The following is a 19,112-nucleotide window of genomic DNA, read 5'->3' as shown; positions in this document are numbered from 1 at the left end:
GGAAGCTATATTCGAACTGGCTACCATTCGTTATCTTTCGTTTGACCAGCGTTTCGAATGGACTAGATTTCCACACAGTTGAGCGATTAATAAGGTATTAAATTACATACGTTGTCTTTGTTATTTGGCGTACTCTTTTCTGTTAAACTGTTGCAGTAGATTATTGAAAATTGCTTGCTTTGCGTTCGCTAATCCTGTTAGCATAGCGGTGTAATTAACCTAACGTTAGCTCTTCTGTGATTGTGGCAAGAGCTGGCTAATTCCAGCTAGTCTGTTATCTAGCATTTTTGTTGTGTATAAACCAGGTATGTGGTTGTTTACTACATATATTATAACGAGACTTTGCGTGGGATTTTTCTCTCATTAAAGAGGACATGACTTCTTCTGGAACAACGGCATCTGGGACCTCTGGCACTGTTTTGCAGCCGCGATGGAAAAGGGTATTGGGTTGGTCTGGCCCGGTCCCTCGACCGCGACATGGCCACCGGGCTGTCGCAATTAAAGAGTTGATGGTGGTATTTGGTGGAGGCAATGAAGGAATTGTTGATGAACTGCACGTATACAATACAGGTAAGACTTTGTTCATGATTCAACATACAGTGTTGATGTCAACGAAAAATATCATAAATGTTATTCTCATGCAAAGCATCTGTAAAACTTGTACAATCTGCATCTAGTGATTAGCTGGCTGTTTTGACTGTATTTGTTCTAGCTAGGTAGCAAGTTAGCTTACAGGCAAGTTTCTATTGCCATTACAGCCTGCCAAGTAAGGAAACTGAATACAGAAACACTAACATGTGCATTAGAGAAATCTGCAGAAACAAGGACGGGGATTAATTCGTATTATCTACATTTTACAATGATGTATTAAGAAATTTGCTTAGTATTCAGAATCAGAGGATGTGTCCGTTTTAGGATTAAAGACTAGCTCAGTAGCATTATTGAGCTAAGCGGGGAGCGGAATAATGTTGTGCTTTGTATGATAGCCGGAGACACGCATATTTAAATAGTTTAAGCAGTGTGAAAAAAACGATGAACCCTCAGGTGCATGTTTGAACACACCATACAATAGTCGAATGAAGGTGTGTCGTTCAGGCGCACACTAATAACATTGTTTTTACATAGCGTTGGAATGAAACAATAGTTGTAATTGGAGACGTGAACGATAGCCAGTGTGCTAACTGCATGCTAGCGTGCTAGCTTATGCTATGTAGCTAAAATTGCGGCTACAGCGCAGTATCTCGGCCGACAGCGAGCAGCCTTAGCGGAACTGGCACGAGAATGGAGGGAAAAATACTAAGAGAAATGGCGGGTTAATAGAAAATACACGACGTCACCATATCAACAAAGCTCCACCCGTCAGAACTTCTACGTAGGCAAACACGACATATATTATTTTAATGTTAAACACTATTTTTAAGCAATGATCCTATTTGTGGGAGGGACGTATTTCTTAATGTAATGTTTAGAAGTATGAGCGCTGAAAGTAGTGTAGTATTGTATTTTTAGTGTAGTATTTTTAGTGTGCATGCTTATTAATATCTTTGATTTTTTTTATGTTCTCATATAAATCGCTTCTGAGTAACTTGCCACAGGTAGTAATACTGTTTATATTAATGGCCAGTTTCATAAGTCTTTTTCAATTATTGTTGAATTTCTTGTATTTATAATGTGAAGCAATAGGAAGGAATTGAAATGCTTCACCTTTAATTTTCCTTTCCCTTTCCTCAGCTACCAATCAGTGGTTTATTCCTGCCGTGCGTGGTGATATCCCTCCAGGGTGTGCTGCTTATGGATTTGTATGTGATGGCACTCGGCTGCTTGTGTTTGGTGGCATGGTGGAATATGGCAAATACAGTAATGATCTGTATGAGCTACAAGTAAGTTATATCCTTATTGTTCTTTTTCAAAGTATACGTGATTCATTCTCCTACGGAGGAGATGATACAGCTGTGTGACTGACCTGTTTTTGCTGTTGCGTTGATAAACACCATTGAAGAGGAAAATCCTTGTGATTTGCAGTCGCTTTTCTTTGAGTTCGGAATGCACTGGAACAGTTATTGATCCCTTTTGTATATGTTTCGGCATGTGTGTGCAGACAATGTAATGACTGTATATTTAAGGAGCCATATTGTGAAAGATGTATGGAAATCAGGAATTTTGTCCGCTCTTATTGTGATACTACTCTCACCTCTTTGTACAGGCCAGTCGATGGGAGTGGAAACGGCTGAAGCCAAAAGCTCCTAAGAATGGGCCGCCACCATGTCCTAGACTGGGCCACAGTTTTTCCCTTGTTGGAAACAAATGCTACCTGTTTGGAGGGCTCGCTAATGACAGTGAGGATCCCAAAAACAACATTCCCAGGTTTGTCATTTAAGCACAGACTGGCAGAGAATGATATTCCTGCACCAGTGTCAACAGACAACATGAGAGATAATTGTGAGAGGGTGACCTTATATGAATGTACACACACATATTTGTGTAAGTGTGTGTGTGTGTGTGTGTGTATATATATATATATATATATATATATATATGTATATGTATATGTATGTGTGTATTTAGCAATAAATATAAATAAGTTTAATGTGTGTGTGTAATCCAGGCTTCATTCTGGTTGTTTTTGTGTCCACCATTCTCAGATATCTGAATGACTTGTACACCCTGGAGCTGCGTCCTGGCTCTAGCGTTGTTGGCTGGGATATCCCAATCACTTATGGTGTGCTGCCTCCTCCTCGAGAAAGCCACACCGCTGTGGTCTACACAGAGAAAGCATCCAAAAAATCACGCCTCGTCATCTACGGTGGTATGAGTGGCTGTCGTCTCGGTGACCTTTGGACCTTAGACATTGGTACGGACTCGGGATGGCTTTTCACCATCTTTATTCACATTCAACAGTGTGACTCTCAGATGCCTAATGATTATTTTGTTCTGTAGACACGCTGACTTGGAGCAAGCCAAACATCAGTGGCACAGCCCCTCTGCCACGCAGCCTCCACTCTGCCACAACCATCACAAATAAGTGAGTGTCAGACACACACACACACACATACATACCACGCAGAACCCGGGACCTGGAGTACTGCATCACACCAGTAATGATTGTTACCCAGTTAGATTTTAAATAAAGACTTATTTGTTTATGATTTTTTATATCTTGACAGATTACGGCTGTACAGGAATTGCATATATAGTCAGTGTGAATTTCATGGCTCTTTTTGTCTACAGGATGTATGTGTTTGGTGGATGGGTACCCCTCGTGATGGATGATGTCAAAGTGGCAACGCATGAGAAGGAATGGAAGTGCACAAACACTCTGGCTTGTTTAAACCTTGGTATGTTTTCAGAATTTAAAAAAAAACAAAACGAAACTGCTTGGCAGAAACAATTATTTTTGCATGCCAGATCATACTAATTTGTTGCTGATGTAATTGATTATGTAATAGCTCGTTGAAATGCAAGAAACTGTATTCTGTTCATTTTAAACTCCGGCTCTGTGAACAGTTCTAACACTGTGTATCTTCTTTTGCACAGATACAATGAGTTGGGAGTCTATTTTGATGGACACTTTAGAGGACAACATTCCCCGTGCTAGGGCTGGGCACTGTGCCGTGGCCATCAACAATAGGCTGTATGTTTGGAGCGGTCGGGACGGATACCGCAAAGCATGGAATAACCAAGTGTGCTGCAAAGACCTGTGGTACCTGGAGACAGGTGAGTTTCCTGGCCGTGTGGAGCATTTCTGTGATGTTTAACGCAAGGTCTCGGGCAAAGACTTGCACAGCCGCTCACAGGTTCAATAGAATTAGGTGGGACACATTCCGAAGGTATTTTGATTTTAAGATTCTAGAACGTGCACCAAAACCGTTGTCCGTTTGTCGTCAACAGAAAAACCGCTGCCCCCGTCCCGCGTGCAGTTGGTCCGCGCCAACACCAACTCTCTGGAGGTGAGCTGGGGCGCCGTGCCCACGGCAGACACCTACCTGCTGCAGCTGCAGAAGTATGACATTCCTGCTGCTACGGCCGCTACCTCACCGGCCCTCAACCCCACCCCATCTCTACCTGCCAACTCACCTAAGAGCCCTGCACCAGCCGCTGCCGCCCCCTCCTCCCAGAACCTGCCTCTGTCTGGCATCACTCTGGTCCCACAGGTGCCCTCTCCCACCACCTCCATGCCAGGGAGCCCTCTGGCTGCAGCTTCACCCCGCGGCCCAGGTATGGCCTCCTCAATACTAAGCTCAGACAGAGAGACTTTTACGCCAGATTTTTTCAAAACGTATTTTTTTTAATGAAAATCAAGAAAAGACGACTGTTTGAAAGCTTAAAGTTTAACGAATGTACGTTTCACTTGATGGTTTGTGCATTTATTGTTTGTTTTTGTTTATTTATTTGTTTTTCTCCCCGTTTTAGCCGTTCTTAAAGTTGCTGCGCCGCAATCAACAGCTGGAACTTCTATTGTCACTGTGCGTCAGGCCAATCAGGGGGGGAAATCCCCGGTCACTGTTACGTCGCTTCCTGCTGGTGTCCGTATGGTAGTGCCAGCCCAGAGCACCCAAGGGACGGTACGTAAGCATCATTTAGAAGCTTATGATTCATGTTAGCGGTTTCTGGGCTCTGCCTCCCTACGTACGTAAAGTGTCCTCCCGGTAAGTCCCTGTCAGCATTAAGCCTCTGTCCTTTTTTTTTTCCCCCCTCTGTAGCCAATTGGAAGCAGCCCACAGATGAGTGGCATGGCAGCCCTTGCTGCAGCTGCTGCAGCCACACAGAAGATCCCGCCCTCTTCCACAGCCACTGTGCTGAACGTACCAGCAGGTGCTACAATTGTGAAGACTGTAGCTGTAACACCTGGCTCCACGACTCTGCCAGCCACAGTCAAAGTAGCTTCACCAGTGATGGTAGGTGCTATAGTGGAGCTTGGATTCATCACATGACCAGTTAAAATAACATGGACTTTTTAGATAAACATATCTTGAAAGGATGTTTTCCCCCCCCCAGAAGAACTCAGAGTGAGTCAACGGTAGAAGTCAAAACTTGCATGGATTTTTTTTTGCGTATGTGTGTGTGTCATGAAACAAACAGCCATTCATAGCTGTACATTCAGAACAATGAAGTGATTGTGTTCTGTCTCGCTGACATCACAGGTGAGTAACCCCGCCACGCGGATGCTGAAGACGGCTGCAGCCCAGGTTGGCACGTCTGCCATTTCCACACCCAACACCCCGACTCGGCCCATCATCACCGTGCACAAGTCTGGCACGGTGACTGTGGCCCAGCAAGCCCAGGTTGTCACCACTGTGGTCGGGGGAGTGACTAAGACCATCACTCTGGTCAAAAGCCCCCTCACCATGGGAAGCAGCGGCGCTCTGGTAAGTCAGGCAGAAGGTGAAAGTGTTATAACGTGAGACGTGGCAAACTGTCACAGATTTGTCATGTCGCTTTTATGGTCTGACTCAGACGACGTGGTCGGTTCACGTCATTTTTCATGTCATCTGTCGTACTTTTTGTTTTCGACGGAAATGCCTGCGTAGAACCCGTTGTCAGATTGATGGAATGAGAAGAATGAAATGTGTCTGACAACTTTTTTTTTTCTGCATCAGATATCCAGTCTTGGAAAGGTGATGTCTGTGGTCCAGACCAAACCAGTGCAGACCTCTGCTGTGACAGGTCAAGCTGGAAGTAGTCCTGTTACTCAGATCATACAGGTCAGTAATGATGGGGTTTAGTCCTGAGTAATTGGATCTGTTATTACAGTGTAATGATGTATTGATTTCAGTACTGCTTTGTTTTATTTTTGTGTATTTTGTTGGGTGTTTTCTTTCTCAGCTGTTTTCCTGTCATAACAACAAAGTGTAATGTTTAATTCACATCAAAAAATGTCTTGTTTCACTACGTTGGACTCTCCTCAGTTTGAAATGATACCTAATCAGTGTGTTTCATATAACAGACAAAGGGACCTCTGCCCGCTGGTACGATCCTGAAGCTGGTGACATCTGCAGATGGCAAGCCCACCACAATCATCACCACCACCCAGGCAGGGGGCACTGGCAACAAACCTACCATCCTGGGCATCAGCAGCGTGTCACCCACCACCACCACGAAGCCGGGCACGACCACCATCATCAAAACTATCCCCATGTCTGCCATCCAACAAGGGGCCACAGGTCAGCCGCATTACCGTCTTTCACTTGTCTGACGTGCGATCCACTGTCCCTCTGCAAGATTTCTCACTTTGTTTTCTGTCGTGTCCTGCCTTTGCAGGGGTAACTAGCAGCCCTGGCATGAAGTCTCCCATCACAATTATCACCACCAAAATGATGACCCCGGGCACTGGCACCCCAGGAAAAATCATCACCACTGTGCCCAAACTGGCCGCAGGGGCTGGGCAGCAGGGTGTTACACAGGTGACAAAGCCTTTCATCTCCTCCCCTTAACATAGGTTAAAGTCGTTAGCTTTCAAACTACAGCCTATAGCCCTCACAACTCAGTGAGTTGGCGTGTAGTTGTTGTTGGTGACACACCATCGTTTGCTGAGCCCCTCTCTCTTCTCAGGTGGTTCTGAAGGGCGCACCTGGGCAGCCTGGAACCATTCTACGCACTGTGCCAATGGGCGGGGTCCGCCTGGTCACCCCGGTGACAGTCTCAGCGGTCAAACCTGCCGTGACCACGCTTGTTGTGAAGGGCACCACAGGTGATTTACTGTCGGGCGTTTAACAGTATTCTCTGATATGACGTGCGGTAATCTGGAGGGCGTGTAGTAGAGGAGTAGACATTTTCACAGTTGCAAACATACCTTTTGGTGTAGCGGTTGACCGCAGTGGTGACTTTCGGATCTCCTCTTCCCTCGCTGTAGGAGTGACAACTTTGGGCACAGTGACTGGCACTGTGTCTACTAGCCTGGCAGGTGGAAGTGTTGCCAGTGCTAACGCCAGCCTGGCCACTCCCATCACCACACTGGGCACCATTGCCACTCTGTCCAGTCAAGTGATTAACCCCACAGCCATTACTGTATCTGCAGCACAGACCAGCTTGACCACCGCCTCCACTATCTCCATGCAGGTAAGGGAGACCTAAAGAAATCGACCTCCATGCAACCTTCAGTCATTTTAGATTTATTAGTTCCATAAGTGTGAACAGCAAATTGTTGAGTTTTTAGTTATTTAGAGAATGATTTGGAAAGTTCACGTATTACGTGAATCATACGACATTAACAATTGGTTTTTACTCCTGTCCACTCAGTCCGCAGCTCAGCCTACCCAGGTGACTTTGATCACCACCCCCAGCGGAGTGGAGGCTCAGCCTGTTCAGGATCTGCCGGTCTCCATCCTTGCCTCGCCTACCTCTGAGCAGCCCTCCACCACAGGGGGCGAGTCTGGCGAAGGCCCCGGTAGCGTAACGCTGGTGTGCTCCAACCCACCGTGTGAAACCCATGAAACGGGCACCACGAGCACTGCCACGACAGCCACCGCCAAAATCGGCGTTGAGCGCGTGTGCTCCAACCCACCCTGCGAGACCCACGAGACGGGCACCACCAACACGGCCACCACGGCCTCGGCCAAAATCGGCGCGGAGCGCGTGTGCTCTAATCCGCCGTGTGAAACCCACGTGACTGGCACCACCAACACTGCCACCACTGCCTCAGCTAACATGGGCACGACACAGCAAGTGTGTACCAACCCGCCCTCGGAGACCCACGACACGGGCACCACCAACACCGCCACCACTGCCAGCTGCAACATGGGCTCCAAAGAGATGGGCGTCGTAGACAGCAAGAAGGAATCTCATTCTCCTCAGGCCTCCACCTCCAGCGCTGAGGCCCCCGCATCTGCTTCCGGCGCCAGCGGCGCCCCTGGCACGATGCGTCCGGAAAACCTGCGCACGGGCACCACAAACACCTCCACCACTGCCCGTTCAAACATGGGCTCTGACCAGACGGGAACGGTGCAGAGCTCGGAAAAGAGCAAGTCCGCCATCTCTTCGACGCTGTCTCCCATTTGTTCTAACCCGCCCTGCGAGACGCACGAGACAGGAACCACCAACACCACCACCACAGCAGGCGCAGGCAGTGTCCAGCAGGTGTGCTCTAACCCTCCCTGTGAAACCCATGAGACGGGCACCACCAACACTCCCACTCAGGCTTCCTCCAGCATGGGCACCGCACAGATGGGCACAGTACAGAGGGTCTGTTCTAATCCCCCATGCGAGACCCACGAGACGGGCACCACCAACACACCCACGCAGGCCTCCTCCAGTATGGGAGCCGGGCAGAGTGGCACTGTACAGAGAGTCTGTTCCAACCCGCCATGCGAGACCCATGAGACGGGCACCACCAACACACCCACGCAGGCCTCTTCCAGTATGGGAGCCGGGCAGAGTGGCACTGTACAGAGAGTCTGTTCCAATCCGCCATGCGAGACCCATGAGACGGGTACCACCAACACACCCACGCAGGCCTCTTCCAGTATGGGAGCCGGGCAGAGTGGCACTGTACAGAGAGTCTGTTCCAACCCGCCATGCGAGACCCATGAGACGGGTACCACCAACACACCCACGCAGGCCTCTTCCAGTATGGGAGCCGGGCAGAGTGGCACTGTACAGAGAGTCTGTTCCAACCCGCCATGCGAGACCCATGAGACGGGCACCACCAACACGGCCACCACGGCCACGAGCAGCTTGGAGTCGGGTGAGGGCACAGGTACAGTTACAGTCACAGGAGCTATAGTTTGTTTCAGACAAAGAAGATTTCAACAGAGGTAGAGAATTATTTAAGAAAACCCATGAGAGTCATGAGTGTAGTCTGTGGTATGCTTATCCTGGAACAGTTTTGTTAAATGTTTTTTTTTTTCTTTTTTGCCCTGTAGCTCAGCAGAGTGGAGATGGTCAAGGTGAGGGTGGAGCTAATGAGGCAACCTCCACCACAGAGTCCACTATCCCTTCGACTCAGAGCCGAGCCATCACGACAGTCACTCAAGCTACACCAGTGCCGGGGCCTTCTGTGCCAGTAAGACTGGATCCTTTTGGTCCCTCTCACCATACTGAAACTGAAATCCAAGGACTTGTTCAATATCATCCTTTTTCATTTTCCCTGCTCACTGTACGTGCGTTAATCTCTTTGTACAGGAGATCTCCTCCATCACCGGTTCCTGTGCTACGGCAGAAGTGGCCCAGGACCCGGAGGCCATGGAGCAGAGTGGCTCTGAAGCTGTCGCCTCCTCAGAGGAGCCCATGCAGGCCGAGTGCCAGGGTGAGCTGGGTGACGACGGCACCGTGAGGGTCGTCGCTCTGGAGGAAGGAGCTGCAGGGGAAGCAGGCACCATGCTACAGGTGCACGTTGCCATGGAAGCACAGCCCGGCCAGGGAGAACAGGCGGAGGTACGGCGTTCCGTATTTAGGCTTTCACACTGTCAATAACAGGCAGTTACTTTGCAAACAAGTGACCATTGACAGAGTTCTAATTTTAGACATGTCATTCTTGAGCCCGAGCCTAGTTGTTTTGGTCATAAGATTCAGTTTAATTTTGTTTTTATATTCTTGATTACTAAAAAGGCTTTGAAAAGTCATGTCTAACTCTCAGCACTCGCGCATCTGTTCCCGACCTCTTCAGCACATGGTAGAGGGAGCAGAGGGGGCAGAAGCAGTGGGCATGGCTGCCCAGGATGCTGAACCCTTAGCGCTGCCACAAGAACTGATGTCCGAGGGGCAGTCTACCACGCTGATGGTGACTGGGCTGACCCCCGAGGAGCTGGCCGTCACGGCCGCGGCGGAGGCAGCCGCCCAGGCCGCGGCCACCGAGGAGGCCCACGCCCAGGCCCTGGCCATCCAGGCCGTCCTGCAGGCTGCTCAGCAGGCTGTACTCAGTGAGTATTACAGATGGGATCTCTGCACACCAGATCTTTGTGCATGTTCTATTATATTGTGTGTACTGGTTCACTAAAGAATACAGCAAAGTATTAGTGACAGATGCTGTGTAGTTTCATTACTGTCATTTCTTTTGTTTTCTGCTGTAGGTGAAGGGGATTCAGGTCAGGATGGGCAGCAGTCCACAACCATTCCTATTGTATTGACTCAGCAGGAGCTGGCAGCACTGGTCCAGCAGCAGCAGCAGCTCCAGGAGGCCCAAGCTCAGGCTGCTGCTGCCCAGCAGCTGGTTGCCAACCCTGCAGCCGCTCTGCCCACCGAAGGCCTGGCACCAGCCGACAGCCTCAATGACCCCGCCTCTGAAAGCAACGGTCATGAGATGGCAGCTGCCGTCACTGGAGCAGTGGCCAGCGGTCAAAGTGAGAAGACAGTACTTTACTGGCTTATTCGCAGTGCCATTCGCACGTTTTAACAGATTTCAAATCTAACATTAAAAATATCCTCTTTTTTTCTTTCTCATTTGACAGCTCTGGCCCCGTCCAGTACCTTTGCGCCATCCCAACCCATGGTCGTCACCAGCCCTGCTAAGATGCAAGCTGCCACTGCCCTAGCTGAGGTAGCTAATGGCATTGAATCTGCAACTGGGGTGAGAACGCTGGGAGCCTAAAACGTCAATCCACACGGCACTGTCAAGGTTTCATGGTTGCTATGCTACGTTGTGTCCAAAATGGTCCCTAATGTGTGACGTTCTGTTTGACAGAAGCAGGGAGCTCCCCCTGCAGTGGTCAAAGCGCCGGTGAAGAAAGAGAATCAGTGGTATGACGTCGGAATCGTCAAAGTGACAAACATGGTTGTCACACACTACTACGTACCAGCAGACGACGCAGCCGTTTTGGACGTGAGTCTTTCCCGTCTGTCGCGACGCACGGTTCTGTCCCTTCTTACCCCACTCAGTAAAGGACATTTAAGGTGGCGTCTGCCCTTATTTGATCATGTTGTGGAAATGTTGTTGTCGTAGGATGACTCCGGAACCATTCCAGACTACAGTCAAATGAAGAAAGTGGAACTTCAGCCAGGCACTGCATACAAGTTCCGCGTCGCAGGCATCAACACCTGTGGCCGTGGTACCTTTTCAGAGGTCTCTGCTTTCAAAACGTGTCTGCCTGGCTTCCCAGGTGCACCTTGTGCCATCAAAATCAGCAAGGTATTGTATCAGGAACATTGAGAGTAACAAATTACCTCTTGAACTCTCGTTACCCTCTGCTGAATCTCTCATTATTTCTTTTTCCACTCATTGATAAAACTATCTGCTCTCCTTTGACAGAGCCCAGATGGCGCACACCTGACATGGGAGCCTCCGTCGGTGACGTCAGGCAAGATTATTGAATATTCAGTGTACCTGGCCATCCAGAGCAGTCAGACTGCAGAGGCCAAGGCGTCCACACCAGCCCAGCTGGCCTTCATGCGTGTGTACTGTGGGCCAAACCCATCCTGCTTGGTGCAGTCATCTAGCCTCTCCAATGCCCACATTGACTACACCACAAAGCCAGCCATCATCTTCCGCATCGCAGCACGTAATGAGAAAGGCTATGGGCCCGCAACACAAGTTAGGTGGCTACAAGGTGCGTAGATTACTTATCTATATGAAGAGTGTGTGTGTGTGTGTGTGTGTGTGTAAGTGTGTATATATATATATATATATATATATATGTGTGTGTGTATGTGTATATATATATATATATATATATATATATATATATATATATATATATATATATTTTTTTTTTTTTTTTTTGTTCATACACTATATATATATACACATGCGCACACACACATTACTGAGACACAGACACACACACACACACACACATATGTATGTGTGTAAAAGTAGTATTATATCTGTGGAACTGTACTTGAGTATTTTATTTGGTATTTTTCATTGCCACCTGCAGAAACCAGTAAAGATGGATCAGCTGCTAAACCTGCAGCCAAGCGGCCGGTTTCCTCACCTGATACGTGAGTATTCAAAAGCTTTTATCATCACTCTGTTTCCCACTCTTTGACATGAACACAGTATCATCATCTTTAACAAGCAACAGATGTTTAGAAGAAACAGACCTTTTTTTTCAGCTGGGTTTTTGTGACCTTTCAGGTCAGTTAACTTATGAGCTTTAAACATTGTGTAACCAAGAACCATCAGACTGACTCCTGGATTCAGATCCATTTGAGAGGGACTTGGGACCTGTCTGGCTTTAACAGCCCGTGTTGCACAACTCTTCATGTGCTTTTCTTGTCCGTTACAGGAAAGCCACTGGTCCAAAGAAGGCCAGATCGGACCAGTGAGTATTCAGCTGCCCTATTCTCTGAGACAGGACCGCAACTGACCTCCTCTTCCTACTGAAAGCCTCACCCCGGCCTCCTCTCAGACCAGCCCTCATCATCAACTTCATAAGGAAGCAAAAAAAAAAAGAAAACAACTAAAAAATTAAATTAAAAAAAAAAAGAAGGATAAAGGAAAAAAAAAGTCATTGTGAGACCCCTCCCCTCAGCCCATCACTGGACTCTGTGGTGCCATGGACGCCTTATCTCAAACTATTTTTAATCACATTATAAATGTTTCTTCTTAAGTCAAACAGTTAAAAGCACATACATATGTTTGCTTATCTTGACAATTTTGTGTGATAAAATTCAAATGTCAGCGTTCAGTCAAGTTTAACTGTATTACTAGTTTCTCGCTCTACCCCCACCCGACTCCCTTCCATATTCTTTTTATTTTTTAGCTTTTTTTTTTCTTTTGTTTTTCCCCAGTACAAGCAATAGATAAAAAAAAAAAAAAAAAAAAAGGAAAAAAAAAAAAAAACAATAACTCTGCTCTTTGTTAGTTTGTTGATGTTTTCATTTTGGACAAGTCTGTATTTCAATGGGGCGCTGAAAGAAGATGGAGGAGTCGTATTGGAGGAAGTGCTGACCGCAAGGCTTCACCTGGGAAATGCAGCAGAAAATTTAAAAAAAAGAAAAAAGAAACAAAAACAAAACAACAAAAAAAAAACTAACAGCACTTCGGGATGTTCCCCAGTCCCGAGAAAAAGACTCGTTTCATTTTAAAAACCTGTAATTATACATTGATTCAAGAGTCCAGTAGCCTGATATTGCATCACTGTGTTCATACATTGCTGAAAGGAACAGATTACGGACTGTACAATTTCATACAAAAGGTGAAAGGACTTCAGTTCTTGTAAGTGGGGAGGCTAAAGACTTTTGCATTGCATCAAAACGGATCTTGTACAAAGAAAGAGAGGAAAAAAATCCCACAAATTAGCAAGTGGTGATGCAGAAGCTCTGTGTGTGGTTTATTTTTGTAATTTTTTTTTTTTGTTTGTTTGTGTTTATTCTTTTTTCTTTTTTTTTTTTTAAAGCCCCCCCCCCCCTTTTTGTGTATGTGTGCTTCAGAGCGCAGTTTTAAACCTCACACTTCTCTTTAACTTGTTACCTACTCATTCCCGTAGTTGGCAGATGCTGGTTGGATAGTTTGTGGTGATTTACCTTGGAGTCACTGCATTGTCTGCATCCCTATATGAGAAATAATTTGAGCATTGTATGGAGGTTAAAAAAGGACTTTTTTTGTATTTTGTTCTGATACTCACAGAACAAGGTTGATTATTCAGAATAAAAGAATGGCTTTTTGGTTTGGCTTTGCAGCTTGTTTATTGCTGGAAGTTTAAAGGAATATGTTGCTGGAATAAAAGAAATCAGTTGCTACTTATTTTCAACTTCAGTTCATTTTCACCTCCTGTTTACCCTTTTACTAGTTTCTATATCATTTTGGATCTGGAGTTTCTATGAATACTTTTTTTTTTTTTTTTTTTTTTGATGCCTGTTTTTGTGAGTTGGATCGAAAATGAACTGGGGTTCTTTTTCTCAAATTGTGGAGAAAATGTTAAAGCATTTTCATTATTTTGGGGCCCGTTCGACTTTGCAGATGATGTTTGTTTTTTTTTTTGATGCAGGTCTGTGTATTGTGATGATGAGTATGTCTTTTTGAATGGAAATGAGAAACTGTTTTGTTTCCTGCAGTTGGAAATGAGTGATGGGATGGTTGGCACAGCCAGAGTTTGAACTCCGTTGTAAATTAGTTCTTTCACGTAGCAAGAAGTAAAAAAACAAACAAACAAAAAAAACAAACAAACAAACAAAAAAAAAACTCTTTGCCTTTTTTATATAATTATCTGTAACAAAATGTTTTTACATGTTGGTCATCTATTGATTGCTTTTTGTGTCTTGACATATAAAAGAAATGGAAATCTGTCTCTGTGTTCATTTTCGTCCCATGTGTTGCCTGCCAGTTCTTTCTTTGTCATTTGTGTTTATCATTTCTTTTCAGCTGTGTCTAAGTAATGCTATGTACAAGTAATATAATGACCAGTAGGTAACGAGGTGTTTCATATTTGAAAAGTCATTTTGGCACTGTTTATGAGTACTATGCTAGAACAATAAATGATTTTAGATCATCTTTTTATTAGAGGGATTTATTGGACACACAGCTTTTTCCAATCAGTGTTTTCTCAAAATTTACACATTACTGCTTTTGGTAATGGCATGATGGTGGATAAAACAATGTTAAACTTTGAATAAAGTAACTTGCAAATGTATGATTGCTATAGCAGCAGCATGAATTTGTTTCTGACCTGAGTGTGAAGTACTCGGATACTCGGTAGGAAATATCTCTACATGAATAAGTTATTGCGTAGCAGAGCTTTAAGGTAAACTGATCTGTGATCCCTTTTTAAATTTGCGACAGTAGCAACAACATGTAGAGCAATCCGTAGTCTCACTGACGTTCCTTATGTGAATTATTCGGTAATTATAATTTTTATTACTGTGGAGAAGATTTTATATTTGCTATTTAGAACCCCTGGCCAGAACCCTGTTGTCAAAGGTTTGACATCACTGGCTCGCCGTAGAAAAAATAAGGCGATAGAGGGTAGCTATGGAAACTGTTTGCGTAATCAGTCTAACCAGTGAAACCTACTAAATTTACACACATATTATATTCTGAAGATGTCAGATTAGGTAGACGAGAGTTTCTCCTGTTCTTACGCTGAGAACGTAGTCTTTTTTGTTTTCTAACCAGCCGTTGAAGGTAAAATTAAATAGTTAACGCGACCGTCAGTTTGCTCGCTCCATGGACCAGTACAGCATTTTAGGCAGAATTGGCGAAGGGGCACATGGAATTGTTTTCAAAGCAAAACACATCGAGGTAAAGATAATATGTCCTCTGACAATTTTACAAACTTCGATAAAGAGGGTTTTTAGTGCCAGCACTGGCTATCAGCAAGATAGTGATGGTTAAATTTATTCACGGGTTAGCATGTGAATTAACATTACCCGTAACATTATCCCGAATTCACAGATCGACAGGTACCTCACATAAAAGCAATGCAGCATCGTAGTTTTGCACTCTTGTCATTTTTATTTACTGTTCTCTGTTTGTGTAGACAGGAGAGACTGTGGCATTGAAAAAAGTAGCCCTGCGAAAACTTGAAGATGGAATCCCCAACCAGGCCTTAAGGGAAATTAAAGCGCTTCAAGAAATCGAGGACAATCAATATGTGAGCATTCCTGTAATCTGTGCAATCTCCTAAATAAAAGAGTGAAGTGATATACACTATTTACACTTCATTTCAGCTACTCATCCACTCCTTGCTTAGCAGATTATTCATTGTTCAGAACAGACTGATCATACAGAAAGTCCTTGCCTTCATTGCAGCCACATTTTTACATGTGTCACGTCTTTACAGGTGGTCAAACTTAAGGACGTGTTCCCACATGGCACAGGCTTTGTGCTGGTGTTTGAATACATGTTGTCTGATCTGTCTGAAGTCATTCGCAATTCGCAAAACCCCTTGACTGAATCTCAGGTGAAAGGCTATATGATGATGTTGCTGAAAGGAGTGGCCTTCTGCCATGAGAACTCCATCATGCACAGGGTGAGATTTACAATTCAAATGAAATGGAACCATTTGTTTTCATTAATCGTCCTCTTGTAGTCCTTTATCAATATTCTCAGTTGAATGGGAATTGACATTTAAAGTTTTGATTCTCTTCTCAATACCTGGTCTGTAGGACCTGAAACCAGCAAACCTGCTTATCAGCTCAACGGGTCATTTAAAGATTGCTGACTTTGGTCTGGCAAGGCTGTTCTCCAACGAGGGAGATCGGCTCTACAGTCATCAGGTGGCAACAAGGTAACACTAGCACTGATTCTGTGTTGGGTGACAAATCAGCTGACGTCTCAGCCGGGTGACCAGAACCCTGAGTTAAACGGCCTTGATCTAGCACCACATCATGTTAAGTTGGTCATAACCAGCTAATGACGCTTGTAGAGTTGAGGATGCACTTTTCACTCCTTATATAATGACTGAGACTTAACATTTCATGTATCTGTAGGTGGTATCGTGCTCCTGAGCTTTTGTATGGTGCCCGGAAATACGATGAGGGTGTGGATCTCTGGTATGATTTATTCTGAATTTTGCTTTTTAAGTCCGAGACAAATCCATTTTCAAAGCTACTGTTATTACTCTGTCTTTGGAATATCTATTAACTGCATATGTCTGGGAAGGAGAGTAACTGACGTGGCGCAAAGTTTTCTTGAAAAACTGACTGTTCAAAAAACCACTGAACCTGTATATATGTATGAAGAGATACAGAGCTCTGACTCCAGGTAGTATACACCAGGTGGCAGTAATGCACACCTTATTAGTGCAAAATCCCTTATTGTTGTGTTTTGACTGCTTGTGTTTTGCAGGGCAGTTGGTTGTATTTTTGGAGAACTGTTAAATAACTCTCCCTTGTTTCCTGGAGAAAATGACATTGAACAGCTCTGCTGTGTGCTCCGTGTCCTGGGAACCCCCAACCAACGAGTGTGGCCGGTACGATTAGTCCAGATTTTTTTCTCTCTTGTTACACACACACAAACGCACTCTGAATGTTACATCGCTATTTCTGACAAAACACTGAAAATATGTGAACAGATTAAATATGATCGTTTTAAGGGCGTATTTACAAATTGTGCAGCATCTCCAAAAGAGCATGTTACAAATTGTGCAGCATCTTGGAAAGAAGAAAGCAGCAAATCCCGTTAACAGAGCAACGTTGCACTGCCTTTGTAAAAAATGTTAGAGACATTTTTTCCAGAGCTCAGCCCTTGATGAAATGATCAGTTTTGTTTTGTTTGCTCGTGACCATATATAATGGAATATCTTTCACATATAGGAAATTACAGAGCTGCCGGATTATAACAAGATCACTTTTAAAGAGAACCCACCTATTCCCCTGGAGGAGATAGTCCCAGACACTTCACCTCAGGCTGTGGATCTGCTGAAGAAGTTCCTTGTCTATCCCTCTAAACAGAGAATCAGTGCCAAAGAGGTCAGAGCCTCACTGTCCACACTTACCTTTGCTGTAGATTCGATTACGTCACTCTTACATGAGTGACGCTGCCAATAAAAGTCCACTGCTTATGACAGAGTATGATAATGTCATTCGCTGTGATTTTTCATCACGATTACGCGTTCTCCGCGTGTTCCTTCCTCAGAACTCACTTTTGTACTCTCTGTTCACAGGCCCTGCTACATCCCTATTTTTTCACTGATCCTTTGCCAGCTCACCACTCAGAGCTCCCCATCCCGCAGCGTGGGGGCAAGTACTCTCGGCAGCGAATCCAACCCCCCCATGAATTCTCAGTGGATCGGCCCCTAGAGGAGAGCTTAGTGGATCCCAGTCTTCTCCAGTGGCACACTTAGGGATGTTCATGATGTTCCCAGTCGTCTGTCTTTGGCATTGCACTTCAGTCATTTGGTTCAGTTGTCCTGCCCCAGGTGGTTGGGGAAATGTCAAATGCTTTCTCTTTCATATGGGAGGAATCTGGCGTTTGTATCTCCTCTTGAAAATGTGTAAAGAGGAGTTAAGTATTATGTATTATGTACTTTTCTAAGTATCAGCATTATTGATATTTATTTTGAGTGTATTTTCACCTTTTTACGTGGGATTTCTCAGTTTAAGGTTGCAATTTCCATGTCCATGAATTTCTGCGGTTTGAAAAAAAAAAAAGTTGATCGTACGCTTTCGGGTGACACAGACTCCTGTCGGTTGTATCTCCATTTGTTAAAAAGATCTGAATAAAATTTTCCTTAGAACCATTCATTTGAATTGGCCCAGTTTGAACTGTTCTAGCCCTGAGGCTATGTAAGTTGTGAGATCCTTGTACACTCTTTTAATAATAAATTGAGGTCACATGTTTTTGCCTTTAAGGCAGTCAACACTGCAACACTTTCTTTTTTTGAAGTAAAAGACAAACTCCAAATAAGTGTCTGAGGAGATCTTCATTAGACACATATGAATGAGGACATGGCTTTCAGAGCACTTTTCCTTTGGGGAAAATGGGATTACAGAGGATGGTATTTAAAGAGATTCCTGGTATGCTCTTGCACACACTTCTACAGAAACAATGACGCTTAAAAAAAAAAAAACGCAAAACAAAAACAAAACATTTGTCTCTTTCATAGCATTGCATAAGTGCAGGCAAGGATTTCCCTCACTATTGCCTGTGAAATGGCTTTGCCGGTTCCAGAAGCCCGTAGCAGAGTAGGCTGATAAAAAAAAAAAAAACTTATCAGAGTAGTACAGCTACATCCATCCTCAAAGTGCCATCCTCACAAACAGAACTGCACATTTCTCCTTTTCTTTTTCTTTTTTTTTTTTTCTCTCATTCGCTCGCTAAGACGTATGCGCCCTCTGTTTTTCTTCTTTCAGAACCATCAGCATTTTAACATTTCTCCCTTCCTCCATTTTGTAGCGATCCAGCACCCAAATGTTGCTGCATTGTTCAAAAGCGATGAGGAAAATAGTCTCCTCTTATCTGTCCACATGCAAAAGGCTGTCCGATTTGGCTGTCCTAGTTACTATTAATAGGGTTTTAATGATCTTTATCAGTGTTTTATTATTGGGTTAGTTTCACCTGTTACCATGAGGGTTACACTCTGTTATGTTACAAGTTGCATATTTTCCTGGTTTTGATAATAACTGTCATATAACTGATTGAATTACTGAGCTCAGTTATCACCTATGTTGTGACCAAAGCAGTTACAGCAAATTTACAGATATAAGCATAACCTGATCTTGACCTTTAGCCTCTGGCATGAGTATCTGTCCGACTGAGTAAATATAATCCTTACTGACTCTTTCATCCGCTTTGGTTT

The 19,112-nt window shown here is 44.7% G+C and overlaps 2 protein-coding genes across 2 annotated transcripts; both read left to right on the top strand.

Moving 5' to 3' along the window:
- Positions 1-10: 10 nt before the first annotated feature.
- hcfc1b (host cell factor C1b) lies at positions 11-12,275 on the top strand. The gene is made up of 28 exons (XM_030784450.1): positions 11-94; positions 370-570; positions 1,732-1,880; positions 2,204-2,364; positions 2,643-2,851; positions 2,938-3,022; positions 3,229-3,335; positions 3,535-3,714; positions 3,889-4,215; positions 4,411-4,562; positions 4,701-4,895; positions 5,142-5,366; positions 5,598-5,702; positions 5,945-6,161; positions 6,259-6,401; positions 6,550-6,688; positions 6,851-7,056; positions 7,237-8,692; positions 8,859-8,998; positions 9,118-9,369; positions 9,602-9,858; positions 9,946-10,274; positions 10,383-10,501; positions 10,616-10,753; positions 10,874-11,059; positions 11,180-11,477; positions 11,808-11,871; positions 12,159-12,275. The coding sequence occupies exons 2-28, from the start codon at positions 375-377 to the stop codon at positions 12,196-12,198; spliced, it is 6,075 nt and encodes a 2,024-aa protein (XP_030640310.1). The 5' UTR covers positions 11-94; positions 370-374; the 3' UTR covers positions 12,199-12,275.
- Positions 12,276-15,037: 2,762 nt separating this feature from the next.
- cdk20 (cyclin dependent kinase 20) lies at positions 15,038-17,657 on the top strand. The gene is made up of 8 exons (XM_030785161.1): positions 15,038-15,112; positions 15,351-15,464; positions 15,654-15,842; positions 15,979-16,100; positions 16,303-16,365; positions 16,661-16,784; positions 17,128-17,283; positions 17,478-17,657. Exons 1-8 carry the CDS (start codon positions 15,038-15,040, stop codon positions 17,655-17,657), a joined length of 1,023 nt encoding a protein of 340 aa, XP_030641021.1.
- The last annotated feature ends 1,455 nt before the right edge of the window (positions 17,658-19,112 follow it).

Source organism: Chanos chanos, chromosome 9 (genome assembly GCF_902362185.1).
Source record: "Chanos chanos chromosome 9, fChaCha1.1, whole genome shotgun sequence".
NCBI classification, from domain to species: domain Eukaryota; kingdom Metazoa; phylum Chordata; class Actinopteri; order Gonorynchiformes; family Chanidae; genus Chanos; species Chanos chanos.
Note: the sequence above shows the minus strand (reverse complement) of the source record. Positions and strands in the feature narration are given on the sequence as shown.

Excerpts from the sequence above, each read along its gene's own strand:
- hcfc1b (XM_030784450.1), top strand. The coding sequence starts at position 375 with ATGACTTCTTCTGGAACAACGGCATCTGGGACCTCTGGCACTGTTTTG. Across the intron at positions 2,852-2,937 it reads CCTTTGGACCTTAGACATTG|ACACGCTGACTTGGAGCAAG; the intron begins GTACGGACTCGG and ends TTTGTTCTGTAG. Across the intron at positions 11,872-12,158 it reads CCGGTTTCCTCACCTGATAC|GAAAGCCACTGGTCCAAAGA; the intron begins GTGAGTATTCAA and ends TGTCCGTTACAG.
- cdk20 (XM_030785161.1), top strand. The coding sequence starts at position 15,038 with ATGGACCAGTACAGCATTTTAGGCAGAATTGGCGAAGGGGCACATGGA. Across the intron at positions 15,113-15,350 it reads TCAAAGCAAAACACATCGAG|ACAGGAGAGACTGTGGCATT; the intron begins GTAAAGATAATA and ends CTGTTTGTGTAG. Across the intron at positions 16,101-16,302 it reads AGTCATCAGGTGGCAACAAG|GTGGTATCGTGCTCCTGAGC; the intron begins GTAACACTAGCA and ends ATGTATCTGTAG.